This window comes from Plecotus auritus (assembly GCF_963455305.1).
Source record: "Plecotus auritus genome assembly, chromosome: 1".
In the NCBI taxonomy this organism is placed as follows: Eukaryota; Metazoa; Chordata; class Mammalia; order Chiroptera; family Vespertilionidae; genus Plecotus; species Plecotus auritus.
Genome location: NC_137770.1, coordinates 200,839,130 through 200,859,333, shown reverse-complemented (window position 1 = coordinate 200,859,333; position 20,204 = coordinate 200,839,130). Strand labels below are relative to the sequence as shown.

The 20,204-nt window shown below is 44.0% G+C and overlaps 1 protein-coding gene across 2 annotated transcripts; it reads right to left on the bottom strand.

Annotated features, from left to right (window-relative positions):
- Positions 1-3,792: 3,792 nt before the first annotated feature.
- On the bottom strand, positions 3,793-18,339 carry COX18 (cytochrome c oxidase assembly factor COX18). 2 transcript variants are annotated; one of them, XM_080642693.1, is made up of 6 exons: positions 17,823-18,339; positions 16,731-16,831; positions 14,079-14,242; positions 12,313-12,437; positions 9,095-9,202; positions 3,793-6,286 (listed from the first exon to the last, which is right to left on the bottom strand). In XM_080642693.1, exons 1-6 carry the CDS (start codon positions 18,162-18,164, stop codon positions 6,113-6,115), a joined length of 1,014 nt encoding a protein of 337 aa, XP_080498819.1. In that variant the 5' UTR covers positions 18,165-18,339; the 3' UTR covers positions 3,793-6,112. The 2 variants fall into 2 exon arrangements, with proteins under 2 accessions (XP_080498819.1, XP_080498820.1); XM_080642694.1 differs by having other exon boundaries at positions 3,842-6,286; positions 12,313-12,434; positions 17,823-18,225.
- Between the last annotated feature and the right edge of the window lie 1,865 nt (positions 18,340-20,204).

Genomic DNA, 20,204 nt, shown 5'->3' with positions numbered 1-20,204 from the left:
CTCATATTTGTTGTAAGAGATAACTTTCTGCCAAAACCGGTTTGGCTCAGTGGATAGAGCGTCGGCCTGCGGACTGAGGGGTCCCGGGTTCGATTCCGGTCAAGGGCATGTACCTTGGTTGCGGGCACATCCCCAGTGGGAGGTGTGCAGGAGGCAGCTGATCGATGTTTCTCTCTCATCGATGTTTCTAGCTCTCTATCTTTCTCCCTTCCTCTCTGTAAAATATCAATAATAAAAAAAAAAGAGATAACTTTCTGAAACATCCCCAAACAGTACAGTACTTTAAACTCGTTTGTACTATGGCCGATCGCATAGCATGCAGTAAAATACTGAGACATCGTCGAAAATCCCCTCCAAGGAGAACTTTCCCACCAAATACAACATTGAAATTAATAATTTCTCTTAGTAATCCGTCTATGGCGTTTATAGCATGACTGGATGCCATGGTGCATTCATCAATAATGAGAAGTTGGGCCTTTTTAAAGTTTTAGCAACTTCACTGTTTATATCGAGTCTAGAAATTGAAGTTTCATTTAATGGAATTGTTAATTTACATGGGAATGAAAGGCTCTTCCACCGAGAAGTAAATTTGCAGCAATTCCTGTAGACATTGTGGGTAAAACAGTACCACCATGACCTCTAATATAATGTATTAAAACTTTATACAGATGTGAGGAGCAGCTACGGTGTTTGGACAGGTTCAAGCCTTGGACTAATGAAAGGGCACAGTCCTCTCATTGCCACGTGCAAGTCCCAGCTTGGAGGGCAGGGCCCTCCCAGCACAATTATAGCTAACAGCTATGGTTGTGGGGTTGCACCTATGGTTTGAACACGTGCCTAAGTGATGTGGGCTTGATAGAGTTCAGATGCATGTAGTTGAGTAGGATTGAAATCCACGAGAATGTTGTAAACATCTTGATCACACCCTTACTTTGCCTTGTGGCATCTGCTATAAAATAAAAGACACGGCTTGTGGACGCAGTCGCTGTCTCTCAGAGAAGCAGAGTCCCACCGAGACCCAGCTTTCATTCTCTTGTCTGTCTTTTCTAAGCCTTTCACCACCCCGACTCAGGGTCAACCTTGGCCATGCCGGTGCGGCACATACAGATATGCAGGTGAATAGGATTCCTAGCTGGCAGGCCCCTGACAGCAAGCTAGCCACCTGGATTCCATATTGAATGGGGCCCCCCGCTCCCTCCTGTCAGGTCCGGAGTGCAGGTGAATGGGGTTCCTGGCTGGCAGGCCACTGACAGCAAGCTATCCAATTGCAGATTCTGAGGAATGGGGCTCCCTCCTCCCTCCTGTCAGGGTCTGGTTGGAAGGCCGGCCATGCCCCCTCCTGGGCCAGACCCAGAGTTCTATCACACTGTGGCCTCCACCTTGGCAACCCAGGACTGACTGCCGCTGGACACTCCTGGCGCTCTGAGGGTGGGTTCTTCTCTCAGGCCTTGAGGGAACAGCTCGAGGAGGTCGCAGCTGTTGCTAAGGCGACCCAGGACCCAGTGCCTCCACGCTCCAAGGGCTGGTTCCTGCCTCAAACCTCGCCCTGGGTGGGAACAGCTTGGGAAAGGTGCAGCCGTTGCCAAGGCGACCACTGCAGGACTGACTTCCTTCCGGTTGGTCGAATTTGTCATGATGGTGTTACACCCAGGGTTTTTATATAAATAGACTAGTGGCCCAGTGCACGAAATTCATGCATGGGGCGGGGGGAGGGGGTGTCCCTCAGCCCGGCCTGCATCCTCTCCAATCTGGGACCCCTGTAGGATTGGGCCTAAACCGGCAGTCAGACAACCCCCTTGCAATCCGGGACTGCTGGCTCCTAACCACTCACCTGCCTGCCTGCTTGATCGACCCTAACCACTCTGCCTGCTGGCCTGCTTGCCCCCAACTCAACCCCCCTGCCGGCGGCTCTCGGACACCTCGTCCTTGGCAGCGCGCACCACGTAGGTGTTCTTGGCAGCGCTCTCGGTCAGCACTGTGAAGCGGCTCTTGAACCATTCTTTGGCATTCTGCATGTTCTTGGCAGCCAGCTTCTCGTACTGGGCGCGGATGTATTTGAGCGCAACGGAGAGGTCGGACTTGGAGAACACATCCATCTCCACGGAGATCTGAGCATACTGGATCTGCGCCTGCAGCTTGGCGATCTCCTCTTCGTGCACCTTCTTCAGAAAGGTGATTTCGTCCATCAGGCTGTCGATATGCTTTTTGAGCTCAGCGCCTGTGAGAGCCGCTTCATCTGCACCTTTCCGCGCCTCCATCAGCCAGAACTTGGCGTCCTCATGGTTCAGTACCTCTTCCTGGTAGCTCGCCTGCAGGTTGCTCCCAGTCCCTTCTGAGCCCCCGTGCCTCCTAACTGCCCACTGCCCTCTCCTCGCCAGGGATGGGGGGCGGGGCATGGGCATCCCATTTTCATTAAAATGTTCAACCTGGGCCTGCTCCACCGGGGTCCTCAGGAGGCCCGGGGGCAGACAGTGATCCCAGAGACGCTGGCCACCCCTGCCTGCCCTGTCCCGATTGTGGCCTGGACCCCGTGGGCGGCATCTGGAGCTGCCTGCTCCACCTGCCCGGGTCCCCGATTGCGGCCTGGACCCCACGGGTGGCGTCAGGCACTGCCCGTGCTGCCTGCCCGGTCCCCGATCATGGCCTGGACCCTACGGGCGGCATCAAGCACTGCCCGCCAGGCCTGCCCGGTCCCAATCGCGGCCTGGACCCCAAGGACGTGTCTGGCACTGCCTGCGCCGCCTGCATATGCAAATTTATCCACCATCTTTGTTGGGTTAATTTGCATGTCACTCCTGATTGGCTGTGGGCGTAGTGGAGGTACAGTCAATTAGCATCTTTCTCTTTTATTACTGTAGATGAGTTATCTATACTAATGAAAGGGTAATATGCAAATTGGTCACAACACCCTCACAGTAACACCTGAACAGCAGGCTGTGTGGGGCAACAAGGCTGGCAGGGGGGTTAGCGAGGGACAACCAAACAACTGACCAGCAGGCTGCGTAGGGCAACCAGGCCAACAGGGGGGGCAGTGAGGGGTGATCAGGCAGGCAGGCAGGTGAGCAGTTAGGAGCCAGCAGTCCCAGATTGTGAGAGGGATGTCCGACTGCTGGCAGTCGGACATTCCCCAAGGGGTTCCGGATTGGAGAGGGTGTAGGCTGGGCTGAGGGGACCCCCTCCCCCAGTTCATGAATTTCGTGCACTGGGCCTCTAGTCTATATATATATATATATAAAAGGCTAATATGCCAAGTGTCCCCTCAGGAATTCAACTGGGAGTTCGATCCCTTGCTACAACGTGTGCTGACCACCAGGGGGCAGCGCGGAACAAAGGAAGATCCTGGCCGCCAGCCGGAAGGCCCCGATTGGTCCTGATTGCCGTCCAGGCCTAGCAACCCTACCTGTGCACAAATTTTGTGCACCAGGCCTCTATTTTGCTATAAAATCCACCTGGAGAAAGAAATGAGGGGGATATTTACCAGCCTAAAGTCAGGTGACTGATTCACCCCAGTTCATAACACACTGGTTTTCTTTATACAGGAGTATATCCCAAGATCCCAGTCACTCCCAACTCTATCAGAAATTATTCTGAGATCTGGAATGAATGGCCTTATTTTTTCAAATAAACTTATTGTATATATTGGAAAAGCAATTCAAAAAGTTTGAAAATGGGAGAGCAATAGCAAACTAGGTAAAATATACATATGAAAAAAGATACAAATGTACAACATGAAATCAAGGGGAATCACAGTAAACAAGATAAAGTGTGCACATGAAAGGAGATTTACCTATTTGAAAGGGAGAGTCAAGCATGCCTTTATTTTTCACTTTTTTTTTTTTTTAAATACATTTTATTGATTTTTCACAGAGAGGAAGGGAGAGGGATAGAGAGCTAGAAACATCGATGAGAGAGAAACATCGATCAGCTGCCTCCTGCACACCTCCCACTGGGGATGTGCCCGCAACCAAGGTACATGCCCTTGACCGGAATCGAACCTGGGACCCTTCAGTCCGCAGGCCGACGCTCTATCCACTGAGCCAAACCGGTTTCAGCTATTTTTCACTTTTAAGAAAATGACACTTTTTTGAGTAGTCAATGGAAGGGGCTGACTTCCCTCATCCCGTCATAAGAAAAATATCTGAATCAGTACACAATGATACATATACTAAGAGCCAACTTATTCCAGAGAGAACCAAAATTGTCCCCAAATCTCCCCTCCTCTTTTTGCTATAAATGAGGATACACATTTCTATCTCTGCTTCCTTGATTGTACTGGTGTATGTTGCAAACAGTTATTTGAGGTAGTTATTTTCATAAGTCAGCACAAAGACTGAATTAGAGAATACTGAAACACTCCTACAGAGTGAGGTTCCTGTGAGCCTCTAGTCACATCTGTCAACCATCAATACAATGTATTGTGGAGTCATTTACATTAAACTTATGGCCAACAGACTCCTGACTGAATGAAGCTTATCCAATGCAGGTGTTTTCTCCTTAGGAAGCTTCACATGCTTCTTGTGATTAGGAACATGAGGCTGCACTTCAGCATGACACTTAGAGGCCATTTAAACTAGAGAAATAACCAAAAAAAGCACAGAAATGAGAAACACCCCACCCACACAGCACTAAGCGGAAAAAGGACGATTACTCACAGTTTGAAAGCTGAGATATGAACACACAGCATTGCCTTGTTTGACCTCCTGGGAAAATGTGCCTCAGGTGACTCATTGTGCTACTCTGTGTATGTCCAAGAATGTCATCAAAAGTATTGTATTGATTTGGGGTTTACAAATAAATTTTAGCACATAGGCAAATACAAAATCTGTGAATGAGGATTGACTGTACATAAGTTTTAATGCCTTTACTGGAAAGCAGGTTTGTCTCAATCATAAACCAGGGCTGGGAAGTCACGAAAAGAGAACCTAGTCTCAAATGCTTCCTCTAAATTCTCAGTGAGTTGCAATAACATGGCAACCAAAATGGCTAAGATATAATAGATATCACTCAAGAAATGACTTATTACCTTCATTTTAGTTTTTATTGTAGTAAAACAGAAGATGGAATAATAGGGCATCTCAGAAACAGGTTCATATTCCAACTCAGTGAAAATTTATAATCTTCTCAAATGCCTGTCAAATTTATTCCTAAATATCTCAACCAGAATTAATTTCATCATCTTTTTGAGTTAAACAAGCAGACTACTGGTTCCACAATTTATATTACCTGTCAATTTTTCCTATATCAAACATCTACCACTGTTTAAACCCATTAGAGTACTTAATCCTCCCAAATAAATAAGTTTATAAAATCACCTCCAAAATCAGTAGCCCATTCTGGTTTACCCTCCTTTGATTAAACAAGCTTAAGCTTAAGATGCTTCACTTTGCTCTAGCAGTACTTAGTTCCATACTTTGTATTTCAGACTTCTTAAATCTTAGGAAAAGGAATGTACACTGTCTGTCTTCTTACAGAACGTGGTTAAGAGAACACACCACCTACCATATTAGGTACTTTCTTGCATGCATGGACTCCTCTACCACCATGTATCTCAAGTCCATTTTTAAAAAATCACAAAACGACTCACTGATAATGTATGTTCCATTCAAATAAGATTTCTTAACCAGGAGTTACCAGAGGCATTTCAGGGCCTGAAGGCCCTATGTTGTCAGTCTGAGGATTTTTTTGAAGAGAAAACATAGTTTTATTAGATGCTCAAACAGGAATAGGATCATTCAGACCTCCAAAATTTTTAGAAATGCCTCATTGGATTCTCTTGTTTTATATAATTTTCATGGGTGGGACTATTCAGTACAATTTGACATCATTTAGTATCTAGTCCTGTTCTCCAAATTTCTACCACCTCTAGCAAGTTGTAATTTCATAAACAAAACCAGGCACTTTTATATTCTTGGGATACAATCAAACATGCCACCTACATACTAGCATGTAAAAGATTTTAAGTAATGTCAAATATAACTGGACTATATTTTAACACAATACTTCACAGAGTTCAAGATTTTAAATAAGGGCAAATTAAATCATATCTGAATAAATCTTCTAAGTATATTAAAGTGTTAGTGATACTTCTGTTTCAAAATTGCTGAAAAGTATGTTATTTTCTTGAAATGTACTTGGTGTAGAAAGCAGCAAAGAGGTCTTTATAAGGAGTGTCTGAATCTCCCTTGGTCAACGGTATACGGCAAAATTGGCGAAACCTAGGAGAACGCAGCAGCAAGTTCTGTGAAAGGCCCATGAAGCTGGAGCATAACCAGTAGAGAACAAGTGACTATAAAAAAAAGAGGACATGAACGTTAGCACCGCTCATTCTCCACAGACACCAAGCTTCACAGACAAAGAAAATTATAATCTCTGCAAATAGAAGTACACTAGGACTAAACAAGACCTGCAATGGCAATTAGATATCTGTGACGGGTCTAATAGGTAAGAAAGAAGGATGAAAGAAAGACCAAAAAGCAAAAAGGGCTCCCTCACTGCCTTTCTTTGGCAGTTAAGCTTTTTCCCCACCAAGAGTCCTGATAAAATGCCATAATTGGGAGGCAGGGTCCTAGAGGCACAGCCATTTATGATGGCAAACTTAGCCTCCCTAGACTTCACTTTCCTCCATGTAGTCATCTATCTACCAAATTTTCTAGTAACCAGTTGCTAAGGATGGTCAGGAATGCATTATCTTTGCCTTTTCTGAGACTTATAGCTCAGCATTATATTCACTTTTCTTTTGTACTACCATCCAGATTGATGTATGTACGTCAGTGACTAAGTTCTACAGTCTCTAAAAACAATCCCATACAAACATTTCTTTGGCATCAGAAGGTCACCAGAACCCAGAGGCATGACTGTGTGGTGGTTGAGTCCAAGCCCTGGAGTCAAACTGCTTGAGTTTGAATTCCATTTATTTGACTTTGGGTAAATTATTTTTCTTCTGTTTCAGTTTCCTCATTTATAAAATGGTCACAGGACTATACCTATCTCAGAAGGATGCTGCGAAGAATAAATGAGATAACTCACATAGAATGGTAGTGTGTGGTCCATATTAAGCACTTGCATTTGTTCCAAAAGCAAGTTTTTAGGAGCAGAAAGTAACACATCATCAAAGGTAGATTACCATTGTAGTTAAGAGCAAGAACCAAGCTGCCTGGATGTGTAAGACTCGGCCACTTAACAGATGAGGAACCTTAGATGAGTTACTTAACCTCTCTGAGCTTAAGTTTCCTCATCACTAAAGTGGAGATTACAGTAGCAGCTACTTCAGTGCATTGTTGGGAGAATTATAAGAGCTAATATATGCAAACCACTTCAAATAGTACCTGGCACAAAGTCATTGTTGACTAAACATTAGCTATCACCATCATCTGATTTATCCACTAAGCAAAAAGTACCCTGGACTCAACTGTACAGACTATAAGCTGTCTATTAAAAATCACTCTTCTTCCTTAGTAATAAAGTCCTAATTTCCAGAAGGGTATACTGCCATGGCAAAGAGAAAGACTTCTTCTCAGCCTCTTCGCAGTGAGGTGTGGCTAGATAGCTAAGAGGTAAGCAGGAGTGTTTGGTGGGACAGCTGGCAAGGCTCCCTCCAAGGGCTACTGCACATGAAGCACCCTTTTACCACTCCTGCAGATGACAAGCTCTGGCAGCCATCACGGCCATATTGGGGCCTGAAGGACAGAAATTACGGACTGTGGATGGTGGAGAATTAAGAGAGAAGCAGGTCTAACTGGTTTGCCACAGGGATTGGCCCTACACCGGCAGTCAGACATCCCCCGAGGGGTCCCAGATTGGAGAGGGTGCAGGCTGGGCTGAGGGACACTCCTCCCCACCCCCCACCCCCCCCCCAGTGCACGAATTTTGTGCACCGGGCCTCTAGTATGAAATAACTGCAAACATAACAATTTCTCTATTTCTATAAAAGTTTAATTACAGCCCTCACCAGTTTGGCTCAGTGGATAGAGCATCAGCCTGTGGACTGGGACTGAAGGGTCCTAAGTTCAATTCCGGTCCAGGGCACATGCCTGGGTTGCAGGCTCAGTCCCGAATGGGGGAGGAAGGGGCGGTGCAGGAGGCAGCCAATCAATGATTCTCTCTCATCATTGATGTTTCTATCTCTCTCTGCCTCTCCCTTCCTCTCTGAAATCAATAAAAATATTCTTTATCCCTAACTGGTTTGACTCAGTGGATAGTGTTGGCCTGCAGACTAAAGGGTCCTAGGGTCAATTCCGGTCAAGGGCATGTACCTTGGTTACGGGCACAACCCCAGTAGGGGGTGTACAGGAAGCAGCTGATTGATGTTTCTCTCTCATCGATGTTTCTCTCTCTTCCTCTCCCTTCCTCTCTATAAAAAAATCAATAAAATATATTTTAAAAAAATAAAAATAAAAGTTTAATTACAAATAAATGGGGACAAGTGTACCTATCTCATAGAGTTGTATGAGGTTAAATAATATTATATATGAACACATATGGACTTGGCACAAAGTTTGCTTCTTTTTTAAGTGCTCAATTCCTCAGCTAAGTCTATATAGATCAGGGGTCCTCAAACTACAGCCCACGGGCCACATGCGGCCCGCCGAGGACATTTATCCAGCCCGCCGAGTGCCGCTGCCTGTCCTGCTTAGCAGCTGACTCGTCCCGGGCCCGCAGTGCGCATAGGAATTTGTTCATAGTTGTTTTTTTTTAAACTATAGTCCAGCACTCCAACGGTCTGAGGGACAGTGAACTGGCCCCCTGTTTAAAAAGTTTGAGGACCCTGATATAGATGGAAAGAACTCAATATATCAACTAATCAAACAGAGCAAATACTTTGTTCATAGTAGTGTGCAAGACACTTTGCAAAATGGAAAAAGAAAAAAGTTTGATTTAGTAAGAGAGTTAAGACACATTCACATAAAGGAAGATCAACCAGTCCCAAGAAATTTTTGTTCCTCGGTGATAGAGATAGTAAATTAGTTATTAGAGAAAAACTCAGAAACCAGTAAGGGACTGAGTTTTCAGAGAAAGCTCAGGAGAAGAGATAGAACTCAGCTAGATGAAGCTAAGATCAGACAAGATTTAGCACACAATGCTGGTGTTTACTGACCGAAGGTACTGTCGCAGCAATTGGAATCATCAACACGGATATTCCCCGAACAAAGTAGGTAACACCCGTCTGAAAACGAGACATTCCAACTTTTTGTAGAGCAACAATCTGAAGGGCAGAATATATACACATACCATGATTAGTAAAAGGCATAAATGGCTTTCACTTACATTTTAACCAAAGGAAAAAAAAAAAACACTGATAAGTTTATTTGGTTGATCATCTATCTTTTATAAAACTTAGTAATTATGCAGAAGTCTTAAATGTAGCTTTAATTAATAGCAATAAAGAAGAGATTCAATTATCTATACTAATAAAAGGGTAATATGCTAATTAGACTGGACAGACCGGACGTCTTCTAGACATCCTTCTGGATAAAACCGCAGCAGCTACGAGGGCCGAGGACCAGTGCTGCGGGAGAGGCAGCGCCACGGGAGAGGCGGTGCTGCGGGCCAGTCCAGCACCGCAGCCCCTTCCACAGAGGCAGCGGGAGAGGGGGCTATGCGGTCCTGGTCCCAGTGCTGTCCCTTCTGCAGAGGTAGCCACAGACGCAATGGCGTGAGCCCGGTCCCGATGCCATGCCTCCACAGAGGCTGGACGGTGTGTGACCTGCTGTGCCTCAACCTCCCACAAACCCTCCCCCAGCTGGCGTGGCCCCAGATCGCCCACCACCCACCGGGGGGCGGGGCCAGCGCTAAGAAGCAAGGGCCAAGGGCCAGCAGTCGTGGTGGCAGCTGCGAGGGCCAGCAGTGGCAGCAGCAGCAGGATGATGGGGTAGGTGCCTTCTCCTGCTCAGCCCGGTCGCCTCCCACAGAGGCAGGCCAGAGGCAGCAGCAGCGGCGGGGTATTGGGGGTAGTGCCTTCCCCTGACCGGTCCAGTCACTTCCCTCAGAGGACATCCCCTGAGGGCTCCCGAACTGTGAGAGGGGGCAGGCCATGCTGAGGGACTCCCCCACAGTGCACGAACTTTCGTGCACCAGGCCTCTAGTATTAAATAGAATCACAGCATAACTTTTATAAGTCAATGGTTTGTAAAGATTATAAGACTGAAAGTCCCTTTAAGATAGGTACTATGGCCCTGGCCGGTGTAGCTCAATTAGTTGAGCGTCGTCCCGTGCACCAAAGGGTCTGGAGTTTGATTCCCGGTTCAGTCCCTGCTTGGGTTGCATGCTAGAGGCAACTGATCTCTCACATCGATGTTTCTCTCTCTCCCTCTCCCTTCCTGTCTCAGTCTCTCAAATCAATAAAAACATATTTTAAAAGAAAGATAGGTACTATGTATGAATCATTACCCTTGTTTTTTGGTACTTAAGTACAGTGCCTGGCATAAAGAAGAAACTTGGTATCTCAAAGATTGGTGATCTGGCTACATGGATAAAGGGGAATAACAAAGGCGAGGGAAAGCAGTTATAATTTATGAATTACTTATTTAGGAGGCAACATAGCAGTAATGATTATGAGTCCAGACTGCAGGCCCAAACTTCCTAGGTTCACATGGCAGCCCTGTATTTAGTGATCATGTGACTTTGTGCAAGTTACTTAATCTTTCTGTTCCTCTCTTTCTCTGCCTTAAAATGCACATAATAGTAATAGTACCTATATCACAGAATTAGTCAAAGAATTAAATGAGTTAATTAGCCCTAGCTGGTTTGGCTCAGTGGATTCCAGTCAAGGGCACATGCCTGGGTTGCAGGCTTGATCCCCAGTAGGGGGAGTGCAGGAGGCAACCAATCAATGATTCTCTCTCATCATTGATGTTTCTATCTCTCTCTCCCTCTCCCTTCCTCTCTGAAATCAATAAAAACGTATTTTTTAAAAAATGAGTTAATCAATGTAAACTGTTAAAATAGTGCCTGAAACATGGTGTATGTTAAGTAAGAATGAGCTTTTCTTAAACATATACATACTGGGTTAGTAGATGGCATAAAGGAAAGACTAAAGGACTAACGTTAATCCATGGTGACCTGTATTTATCACTTCCTTCCTTCTAACAAATATTCACTAAGTCCAACCACGTTCACAAGACTGCTGGGTTCATCTAGGGCAGTGGTCGGCAAACTGCAGCTCGCAAGTTTGCTGACCACTGGGATAGGGGCTTAATCACAAGGAACAACAACAGCCTGTAATTACTGGAATTGAGAGTCTAGGTCAGTGGTCGGCAAACTCATTAGTCAACAGAGCGGCAAACCGCGGCTCGCGAGCCGCAGTTTGCCGACCACTGATCTAGGGAAATACACTTAGACCACACACTTAAACTGGAGTCTTTCCTCAATAAACTTTCACCCAACACCTTACGGTATCATCTTCATTTTTCTTGTCTAAGAAAATAAGGGTATATGAGATTTCCCAGAGACCAGTGGACATGAAGTCTATGAGATCACAAACTGAGGTAGATAATTTCTAAGGTTTCTTCCAGTTCAAAGAGTTGATGTTCTTTTCAGAGTTTGAGAATAGCTCTTTATGAAATTAAAGGCATGCTTCCCATAAACTGTTGAGTAAAGGAGCATGGGATAATGGTAAGACGTGGCTAAGAGGTCATATTGAATATATATGTGTTTTTCCACTCCATCTTATAAAGAAATTCTATGATTTCTAGGGTCGCATAACTAAAAAATGGCAGTTAGGTAATGACTTTATTCTCTGCCTACAGATTTATATACTAAACATATATACAAAGTACCAATCTATTGTGGGAATACAACCAGATTGATTAGACATCTTAATCACTGTCTTCACCAAAAGCAAATCACAAAATTGAATGTATTAGAATCAATAATTCCATTGACTTATAAAAGTTATGCTGTAAGTTGAAAGAGACTTTGGAAGTGTTCTAATTCAGCTTTCTTACTTTAATTATGAGCATTCTGTCCCCCAGAGAGGTTAAGGAACTGACCCAAGACAGTCAGTTTGTCGATGGTTGACCTGCAACCAGAAACCAAACTTAATTCTAGCTCTACAGGCAGAACCCCAGCCAGATGAAGCTAAGATCAGACAAGATTTAGCACACATTGCTGGTGCTTACTTGCTGAAGGTACTGTCGCAGCAATTGGAATCAACACTGATACTCCCCGAACAAAGTGGGTAACACCCGTTACCTACTCACCTCCAGGGAGTAGTTCTGAATTAAGACTCAAACACATTTATATTTGATGTAAGAACAGCAACAACAGAAATCCTAATAATTTAAATGGCAAACAATCTTGTTTAAAACCACTGACCTCTACTATTACTAAATTGATGGCACCAATGCAGATAGGCAGAATCCAAGTGGAATCCAGTGCAGTGAGGTCAGGAAACCACAGGACCCCACCAGTTGCTAACTGCTCCTGCACAGAAAAACCTGCTGAAAGTTTATAAATGAAATAATTTATTACAACAGCAGAAGGAAATACACAAGACATAAGATGATAATTCCAAAAAGGTGCCCCTCACACTAAAGACTTGCACTGGTTTTATTCAGGCTCTTTTCATTCCATAACACAAATCAGTCCTTCCTGGATTGAAAAAGAGGCAAGCAGCCGAAACCGGTTTGGCTCAGTGGATAGAGCGTCGGCCTGCGGACTGAAGGGTCCCGGGTTCGATTCCGGTCAAGGGCATGTACCTTGGTTGCGGGCACATCCCCAGTGGGAGGTGTGCAGGAGGCAGCTGATCGATGTTTCTCTCTCATCGATGTTTCTAGCTCTCTATTCCTCTCCCTTCCTCTCTGTAAAATATCAATAAACTATATTTAAAAAAAAAAAAAAAAAAAAGAAAAAGAGGCAAGCAGCTTTCTGTAGCAAACAGACTTAGAGAGAATAAAAATATATAGCAGTGCCCTGACAGTGTGCAAAGTCGTTAGAGCACAGACTCATGCACAGAAGAGTTGAGTCTGCAACAGACACCTGTATTTTCTGATGCCTGAATTGGCTTAGGTCATCCAACAAATCAGACTTCTGCATCAGCATGCCTTTGGACATTATTTTATAATCTGTGTGGACAATTCAATTTCCAGTCAAGGGCACAATTCCCTGTCAAGGGCACGTACCTGGGGTGCAGGTTCAGTTGGGGTGTGTGTGGGAGGCAACTAATCTTTCACATGATGTTTCTCTCTCTCCCCTCCCTCCCTCCCTCCCTCCCACTCTCTTTAAAAATCAATAGAAAAATATTCTTGGGCGAGGATTAACAATAACAAAAAAGTAGCAATAATCATTTTAGGCTTAACTTTAAATAATTATGTAGCCCTAACCGGTTTGGCTCAGTGGATAGAGCGTCGGCCTGCGGACTGAAGGGTCCCAGGTTCGATTCCGGTCAAGGGTATGTACCTTGGTTGCGGGCACATCCCCAGTGGGGAGTGTGTAGGATGCAGCTGATCGATGTTTCTCTCTCATTGATGTTTCTAACTCTCTATCCTCCACCCTTCCTCTCTGTAAAAAATCAATAAAATATATATTTTTTTAAAAAGTCGACTGATTGATTGCAAAACAAGACATGCTCACTGTGGGGAAGCAACAATAATACGGAAGCAGAAAAGATAAGAATAAAAAATAAATAAATAAATATGTAGCCATAGCTGCTTCTTTAGAATCTATTCAGATTACTTTCTGGTTCGAAATGCCTTTAAATTAAGTAAAAAACAAATGCTTTAGTTCATATTGTTTCTTAATTAATGTTTATATTTATCACTGTGAAAACTTTTCTGTCTTCTTAAGTTTATATACAAAAACAATTCCTGGTTAGGAAACCAAATTATGAAATTATAACACTAATTTTATTATGATCTCTAAGAAGCAGTATTACTGCTTTCCTTTCTAGATTTATTTTTCTCAACATAGCTAGTTTGCTTACACTCAATATTTTAAATTGTATATTTATACCCTTTATAAGCAATACTGGTTAAAGTATTCTAATTATGAAAAGTATGGGGTGTTTTTTTCTTTTTTCTTTAGAGTACAAAGACAATGTTAGGGAACTTATTTAGGGGGAAACAAACTTCTATAATAACTACCTTCTGAATGTGTTGCTCCTGTGCTAAAATTCCGCAGAGCAACAGACATAAAGATCCACATTGGAAGCTGAATCCAGACCAACACTGTGGCTTTGAAAGGGTGGCAATTATCCCGAACATACAGATCTGAAACAAGCCTCTGCATATTCTTTAGATAAGTGAACCTATTTTGAGGGAAGAGGGGAAAAGGAAAGGGAGAAAATGTCATTTGATCACTAATAGTGCTTCATAACCATAGCACTATTGGCTGAAGAATTTGTGTAGGATTTTTAATTGTCATAAGCTATATTAAGGAGCTGCCTAAATAAAAGGCAAATAAAGCCTTTTACTGAAAATTCTCTAGCAATGTATACAAATTACATAACAATTTAATAAATCTAACATTGGCAAACTATAAGCTTTGTCCATGGTAATCTTTGTCTAGTTAGGCTTTAACAAGGGAAACCTCACTACTAACCTGGTATTACTGCAATTTCTATAGGAAATATGAAAAGTAAAAGTACATTTTATTCAAATCCTTCCATTCCAGCCAAGCTCAATTACTTGGTCCCTGAATATATTTTTTTGTACCAATGTGGTTTTGTACTGTGTGCGCTCTTAGCCTGTCAAAACGGTCTCCATTCTTCATTTCTTTTTCATGAATATTTTCTTCATTTCTCTGTTAAGCATATTAGTTATTCCTGTTGTTAAGTCTCACTTTCTTGACTACAGTCTCCTTGAAGGTCAAGTGCTGGGTCTTACTCATCTCTAAATCTCTTGCCGTATATTTTGTAAAAGGTATGGCATTCAATAGGTTTGCTACATTTATTTGAATTAAGAAGCACTCACCGACATTCCAGGCTCTTTGTAATTCTGTTACTCCTTTACAGACACCTGTATTTTCTGATGCCTGAATTGGCTTAGGTCATCCAACAAATCAGACTTCTGCATCAGCATGCCTTTGGAAATTATTTTATCATCTGTGTGGACGACCCACTATCTTGGCTGTCCACCTGGCAAACTCCCTTTCACCTTTCAAGACTGTCCCAATGAAAATGTAGGAAACCTTCAGAGTGCCTTTCTAGAAAGCCACCCATCTCCATAACGATGTGGCTGAACAATCATCATGCCAGTGCTGCATCACCAGGGTGCCACCAACTTACCTAGGATGTATTTATAACCCAGGTGAGCAGCTGTAAATCTGTTCTTTTGGCAAAGAGCTGTAGTTCTGAGATTTCTCTGATCAGTAAAACTTCAAAACTACAGGTTTGTCAAGTCTTTTTAACACTAAATAGAAAGAAGCACTTTCATAATGAAAATAGTTGACAAATTTATACCTATAGAGATAAATGTATGGATAACCACATATATGTGTATACACATGTATTTCTCATTTCTGTGAAATGGTGAACACTATGTCACAGTATAGTAAGGATAAGAATTTGGGGAACTAAGTAGTAGCTTAGGTTGACTGAAGCATGATGACTTAGAAGTTCCCAGTGGATGACTATGGTCATGCACCCTTGGGCAAGGGTTTCTAGGACCCCAGAAAGATTACTACACAGGGTAACTACAGTGGATGGACAGCACCCTAGCTATCCAGTTGCTCCTATTATAACATTCACATTTTCTACTTCCTCATTCCTGAGGGCTATTGCCTACTGCAGTGGTCGGCAAACTCATTAGTCAACAGAGCGGCAAACCACGGCTCGTGAGCCGCATGTGGCTCGCGAGCCGCGGTTTGCCGACCACTGGCCTACTGTATCTTTTCATAAAGGTCAAGTTTGGAAAATAACCTGTATTAATTTGTTGACTAAAGCACAAACTGGCACAGTATCTTTATCCTATGAAGTCTTCCCTGACTTTCCATAATGACCCAACTCCTTGCACAAAACCTTTTTTATAGTACTTAATTCAGTCATTATTTGATTGCAGGTCTTTTGAGTAGGGTGAGGTCTCTTTAAGAATATGAAACTTGCCTGGCCCCAGTGGCTTAGTGGTTGAGCAACGACCTATGAGCCAGAAGGTCAGTTTGATTCCCAGTCAGGACACATGCCCAGGTTGCAGGCTTGGTCCCCAGTGGGGAGCATGCAGGAGGCAGCCGATCAATATTTCTCTCTCATCGATGTTTCTATCTCTCCCTTTCCTTTCCTCTCTGAAATCAATGAAAATATATTTTAAAAAAAAAAGAATTAAGAAACTTGCCCTTATCTTTGTTTCTCCATTTCTTTGCTTTCAGTCCAGCATATAAAACAAGGTGTCCCAAAAAAATGTATAGTTTAACAGCTGATAGCTCAATTTTGAAAATCAAATGTATTTTTATAAATACTGCCTTTATAACTATTCAAAGTGTGTGTATACATTTTTTTGGACACCCTAAATTATGCCAATCCTGGCCAGGTAACTAAATGGTTAGAGCGTCATCCCAATTTTGATCCTCAGTCAGGGCCTCTACAAGAACCAACCAATGAATACATAAATAAGGGGAACTTTCTCTCTCTCTTAAATCAATAAATAAAAAATAAAACTATCATGCCACATAAACTTATTAAAATACTAAAGAAAAGAACTACTTTGCTGCTAAAGCTACAGAATACTCAATATAATTAACATAATCACTTTCACATTATATACATATATTTTCATGGTCTTATATGCACAGAATTATCTTACCTGGCAACTCTTTTGGACCACCCCAACTGTTTTGCACGAACTGCAACTTCATGGTTAAGGTGTTGTGCAATATTTTGTATTTCTGGTTGCAAATTTTCCACCTAGCTAAAGAAAAAGTAGAATTTGTTATGAGCACATAAAGCATCTTTATTTATAACCACTCATATTTTATTTTCTACCCCCTCAACTCATTTACAATTTTTGTTTGCTGCCCAGCCACAGTGGCTCAGGGAGTTACAGTGCCGTCCCATTCCCACTGGAAGGTTCTGAGTCCCATTCCTAGTCAGGGCATGTACTGGGTTGCCAGTTCCATCCCAGCCCATCAGGCCAGGCTGCATTTGGGAGGCAACTAATGGATGTTTCCCTCTCACACTGATGTTTCCATCTCTTTCTCTCTCCCCACCCTCCCCCTCCCTCCCACTCTGTCTGAAATCAATGGAAAAAAATAAATCCTCGGGAGAGGATAAAAAAAAATATATGGTTTACTGAGCATGTCAAAAAACCTTAAGTCTAAGCATAAGATGTTAAATTGCTTAAGATATCCTCAGTTACAACCAAATCCAAATTCCGGATTATACTCTTAGCTATGTGCTATTGGGCAAGTTACTTAACCTCTAGGATCCGGTTCCCTCATAAATAAAATGTGCAACAGTACCTACTTCACAGGGTTATTGTAAGGATTAAATGAGAACTGCACCTGCACTTTCATGTTTCATCCCCGGCTTTCCCAGTACCGTAAACTGAGGAACTAGAAGTGTATTAATTAAATCTTTAATATTTTCTGTGACAGCCCCCCAAATTTTGCATTTTTATCTGCCCTGTGTGGATTCTGTAAAGTAACTCACTGCCTTAATTTTTCTGCTCCTCATTCATTTCTCTAACAAGGTTAGTAACCACTCCTGCTTTGAGCACAAACCCAGTAGGGTAAACGAGATGGCTGGTGCATGTATCATTAACCATCTCTTACTTCTCACAGCCAATGCTAGGTAACCTTCTTAGCAATGAAGGGGTCACGACGATGAACCCTAAGCACTGCGGCAGTACGCCGTATCTTAAGCCGACCGCCTCCGAGCGCGGCGCGGCGCCCCTCACCTTGGCCAGGATGTAGTGCTGGTAGGCCGCTAGGGGCAGCGTGACGGCGCCGCGCAGGGCCACGGTGGTGAAGAGGATGCTGCCCCACCAAGGCAGGCCCGTGACGCCGTGCGCGGCGAGCAGCATCTCCTCCGCGCCTTGCACAGGCGCCGAAGTGGCCAGCGCCTCGTACCAGCCGCCGGGGCCGCCCGGGTTAACTGCAGACACAGAGGCCACCGCCCACACTGGCAAAGCCGAGGGCTTGGCACCGCAGGTGGGGACCGGAGCAAACTGCGGGCCCCAGGCTCCAGGCTGCAGGACAGGCAGCGCCCGCCGACACCTACCGCCAAGCCGGCACAGCATGTGTGCGCCAGGGCTGAGCCCAAAAGGCGGGCTACACAAACTAGCGGCAGGTACAGTTCCGTCGACCCCGCGCGCATGCGTCGGCGACCCAGGAGCGTACGGTGGGCGCGCGCCCGCCCTCAGCCACCGTTGACCTTCCCGGTCAAGTCAGTGACGTTCGCGTCGCACTGGAAATGACGTAAAGATAGGGAAGTCCCGCCTTCCCCACGCGGCACTGGGCAGGCCTACTGCGCGCGCATGAAACTTTCCCGCTGCTGGCGTGGACCTGCTCAGAGGCTGGACCGGAATTGCAGAGGCAGAGGCGGGGCCTTTCTAAAGTCAGTCTTCACCGTGTGCCTTTTCATTATTTTTTTTACCTAATCGAATTGTGTCATTTTAATGGATTAAGCTTGGGGGGTGGTTTTTGTGGCCATAAGGTGGTCCCCACCTCTTTATGTGCATCCTGATTGCTCCCGCTAGGTGCTAGATTATACTGCCAGAGCCGACACGTGGCTGAAATGCCAGCTTGGAGAGAGCCATGTGTTTCTGACCAATCCTGCTTTAATCAGCACCGCTTATGTACCAGGCACAGTTCATTCAGTCTGGGGTATAAACATTTAACTGGCTCATTTGTTCCAGTTAGAATTTTTAACCCCACCTGCAAACTGAGTTTCCTTGGTTTTATCTTTTCTAATACATAGCTCTTAACGTAAAAACATTCAGACCTGTAAAGAATTTTTGTGAGGTTATTTGAGCCAAACTGGATTTCCAGGAAGCAAATTTCAAGTATTGGGGTAATGCTCCCCAGAATGGCTGTTTTTCGTCTATTTTTATACATTGATTGTGTGGGTTACATGAAATCCATTGGTGATAGAGTGGGAGAAAGCAAAGCAGGGAAACCTCTGGGATGAGATAGTTAACAGTAAACAATTAACATAACGATAACAATGAAGGAATTTATGGTCTCATGTCCTGGTGCCCAGGGCATTTGGTTGTGGCCTGAGGTGTCTGGAAAAATGGGAAATTACAAGTTACCCAGACATTTCAAGGATATGTTATTATGGATGCAAAAAGACAGATAGGCTAAGTTAAGGTAAAGGTTGACCTTGTCAGTGAAGATACCAGTCTAGGATGTAACTATCCACCATAACTGTTTTTAGTTAAAGTTTAATTTCAGACCATCCTTTGTGGTTACTTTAGGTCTCTGGGTTTGCAAGACCACCATGCAGGCCTCCCCTGAACTTGTCAGGTTAGCATGTGGCCCCTTTCATCAACAAAGCAAAACTTATATTGAAGATCAAGTACCATTTCCTGAGTTAAGAGGAATTATCACTGGCAATACGGTGAATTTACTAGAGCTTACATTATCCTGTGTAAGCTTTCCAGTCTGAACAGCAACATTAGGTGTCTCATGGTTAAAAGGAATACACCAAATCTTCATGGACTAATTTTTAGTATTGTTGCTGGTAACAGTAAACTGAGTGACATGAAGGACTTTCCACAGAAGGGTCACCACTAGACTTAGGGGCCAGATTGTGTTTTGTGGAATAAAATGCTAATTAAAACAAAGAAGCCTCTGATAAACGTTGGGGTAATGTCAAATTGCAGCAACTAGTAAGTACTGTTGTGGGTGGCAGGAAGGGCACAGGTGTTAGACCTCTGGGGTCAGGCCATACTTGGGTTCAGCGACCTTGGTTCTTGGGTTCTGGCTATGACAGAATTCAGAGCCAAGACTCAAACTATAAGAGAATATTTATAAAATCATGGGAGGTGGAATAAATAATTCGTACAAGAAATTAGGCTTAGGAAACAAGTTATAGAGGTAATGGAAGGGCCCTTGGAGCTTAGAAGTGAGGAAAGTAAAGGTGATACAGGGGGCAGGAGGAGGCAAAGGAGTGCTCCTGGGAGGGAGAGCCCTCTGGGTCCCCTGTCCTCAAGGTTTTAAGAGTGGAGATTTTAGGGGAGGTCCCGGGGGGAGATCTCAATAGAATCTTCAGCAGCTTTCCTGGTCTGTCCTTTCAGGATCCTGTCTCCACCGATTGGTTGCCAGGGCAGGGGGTC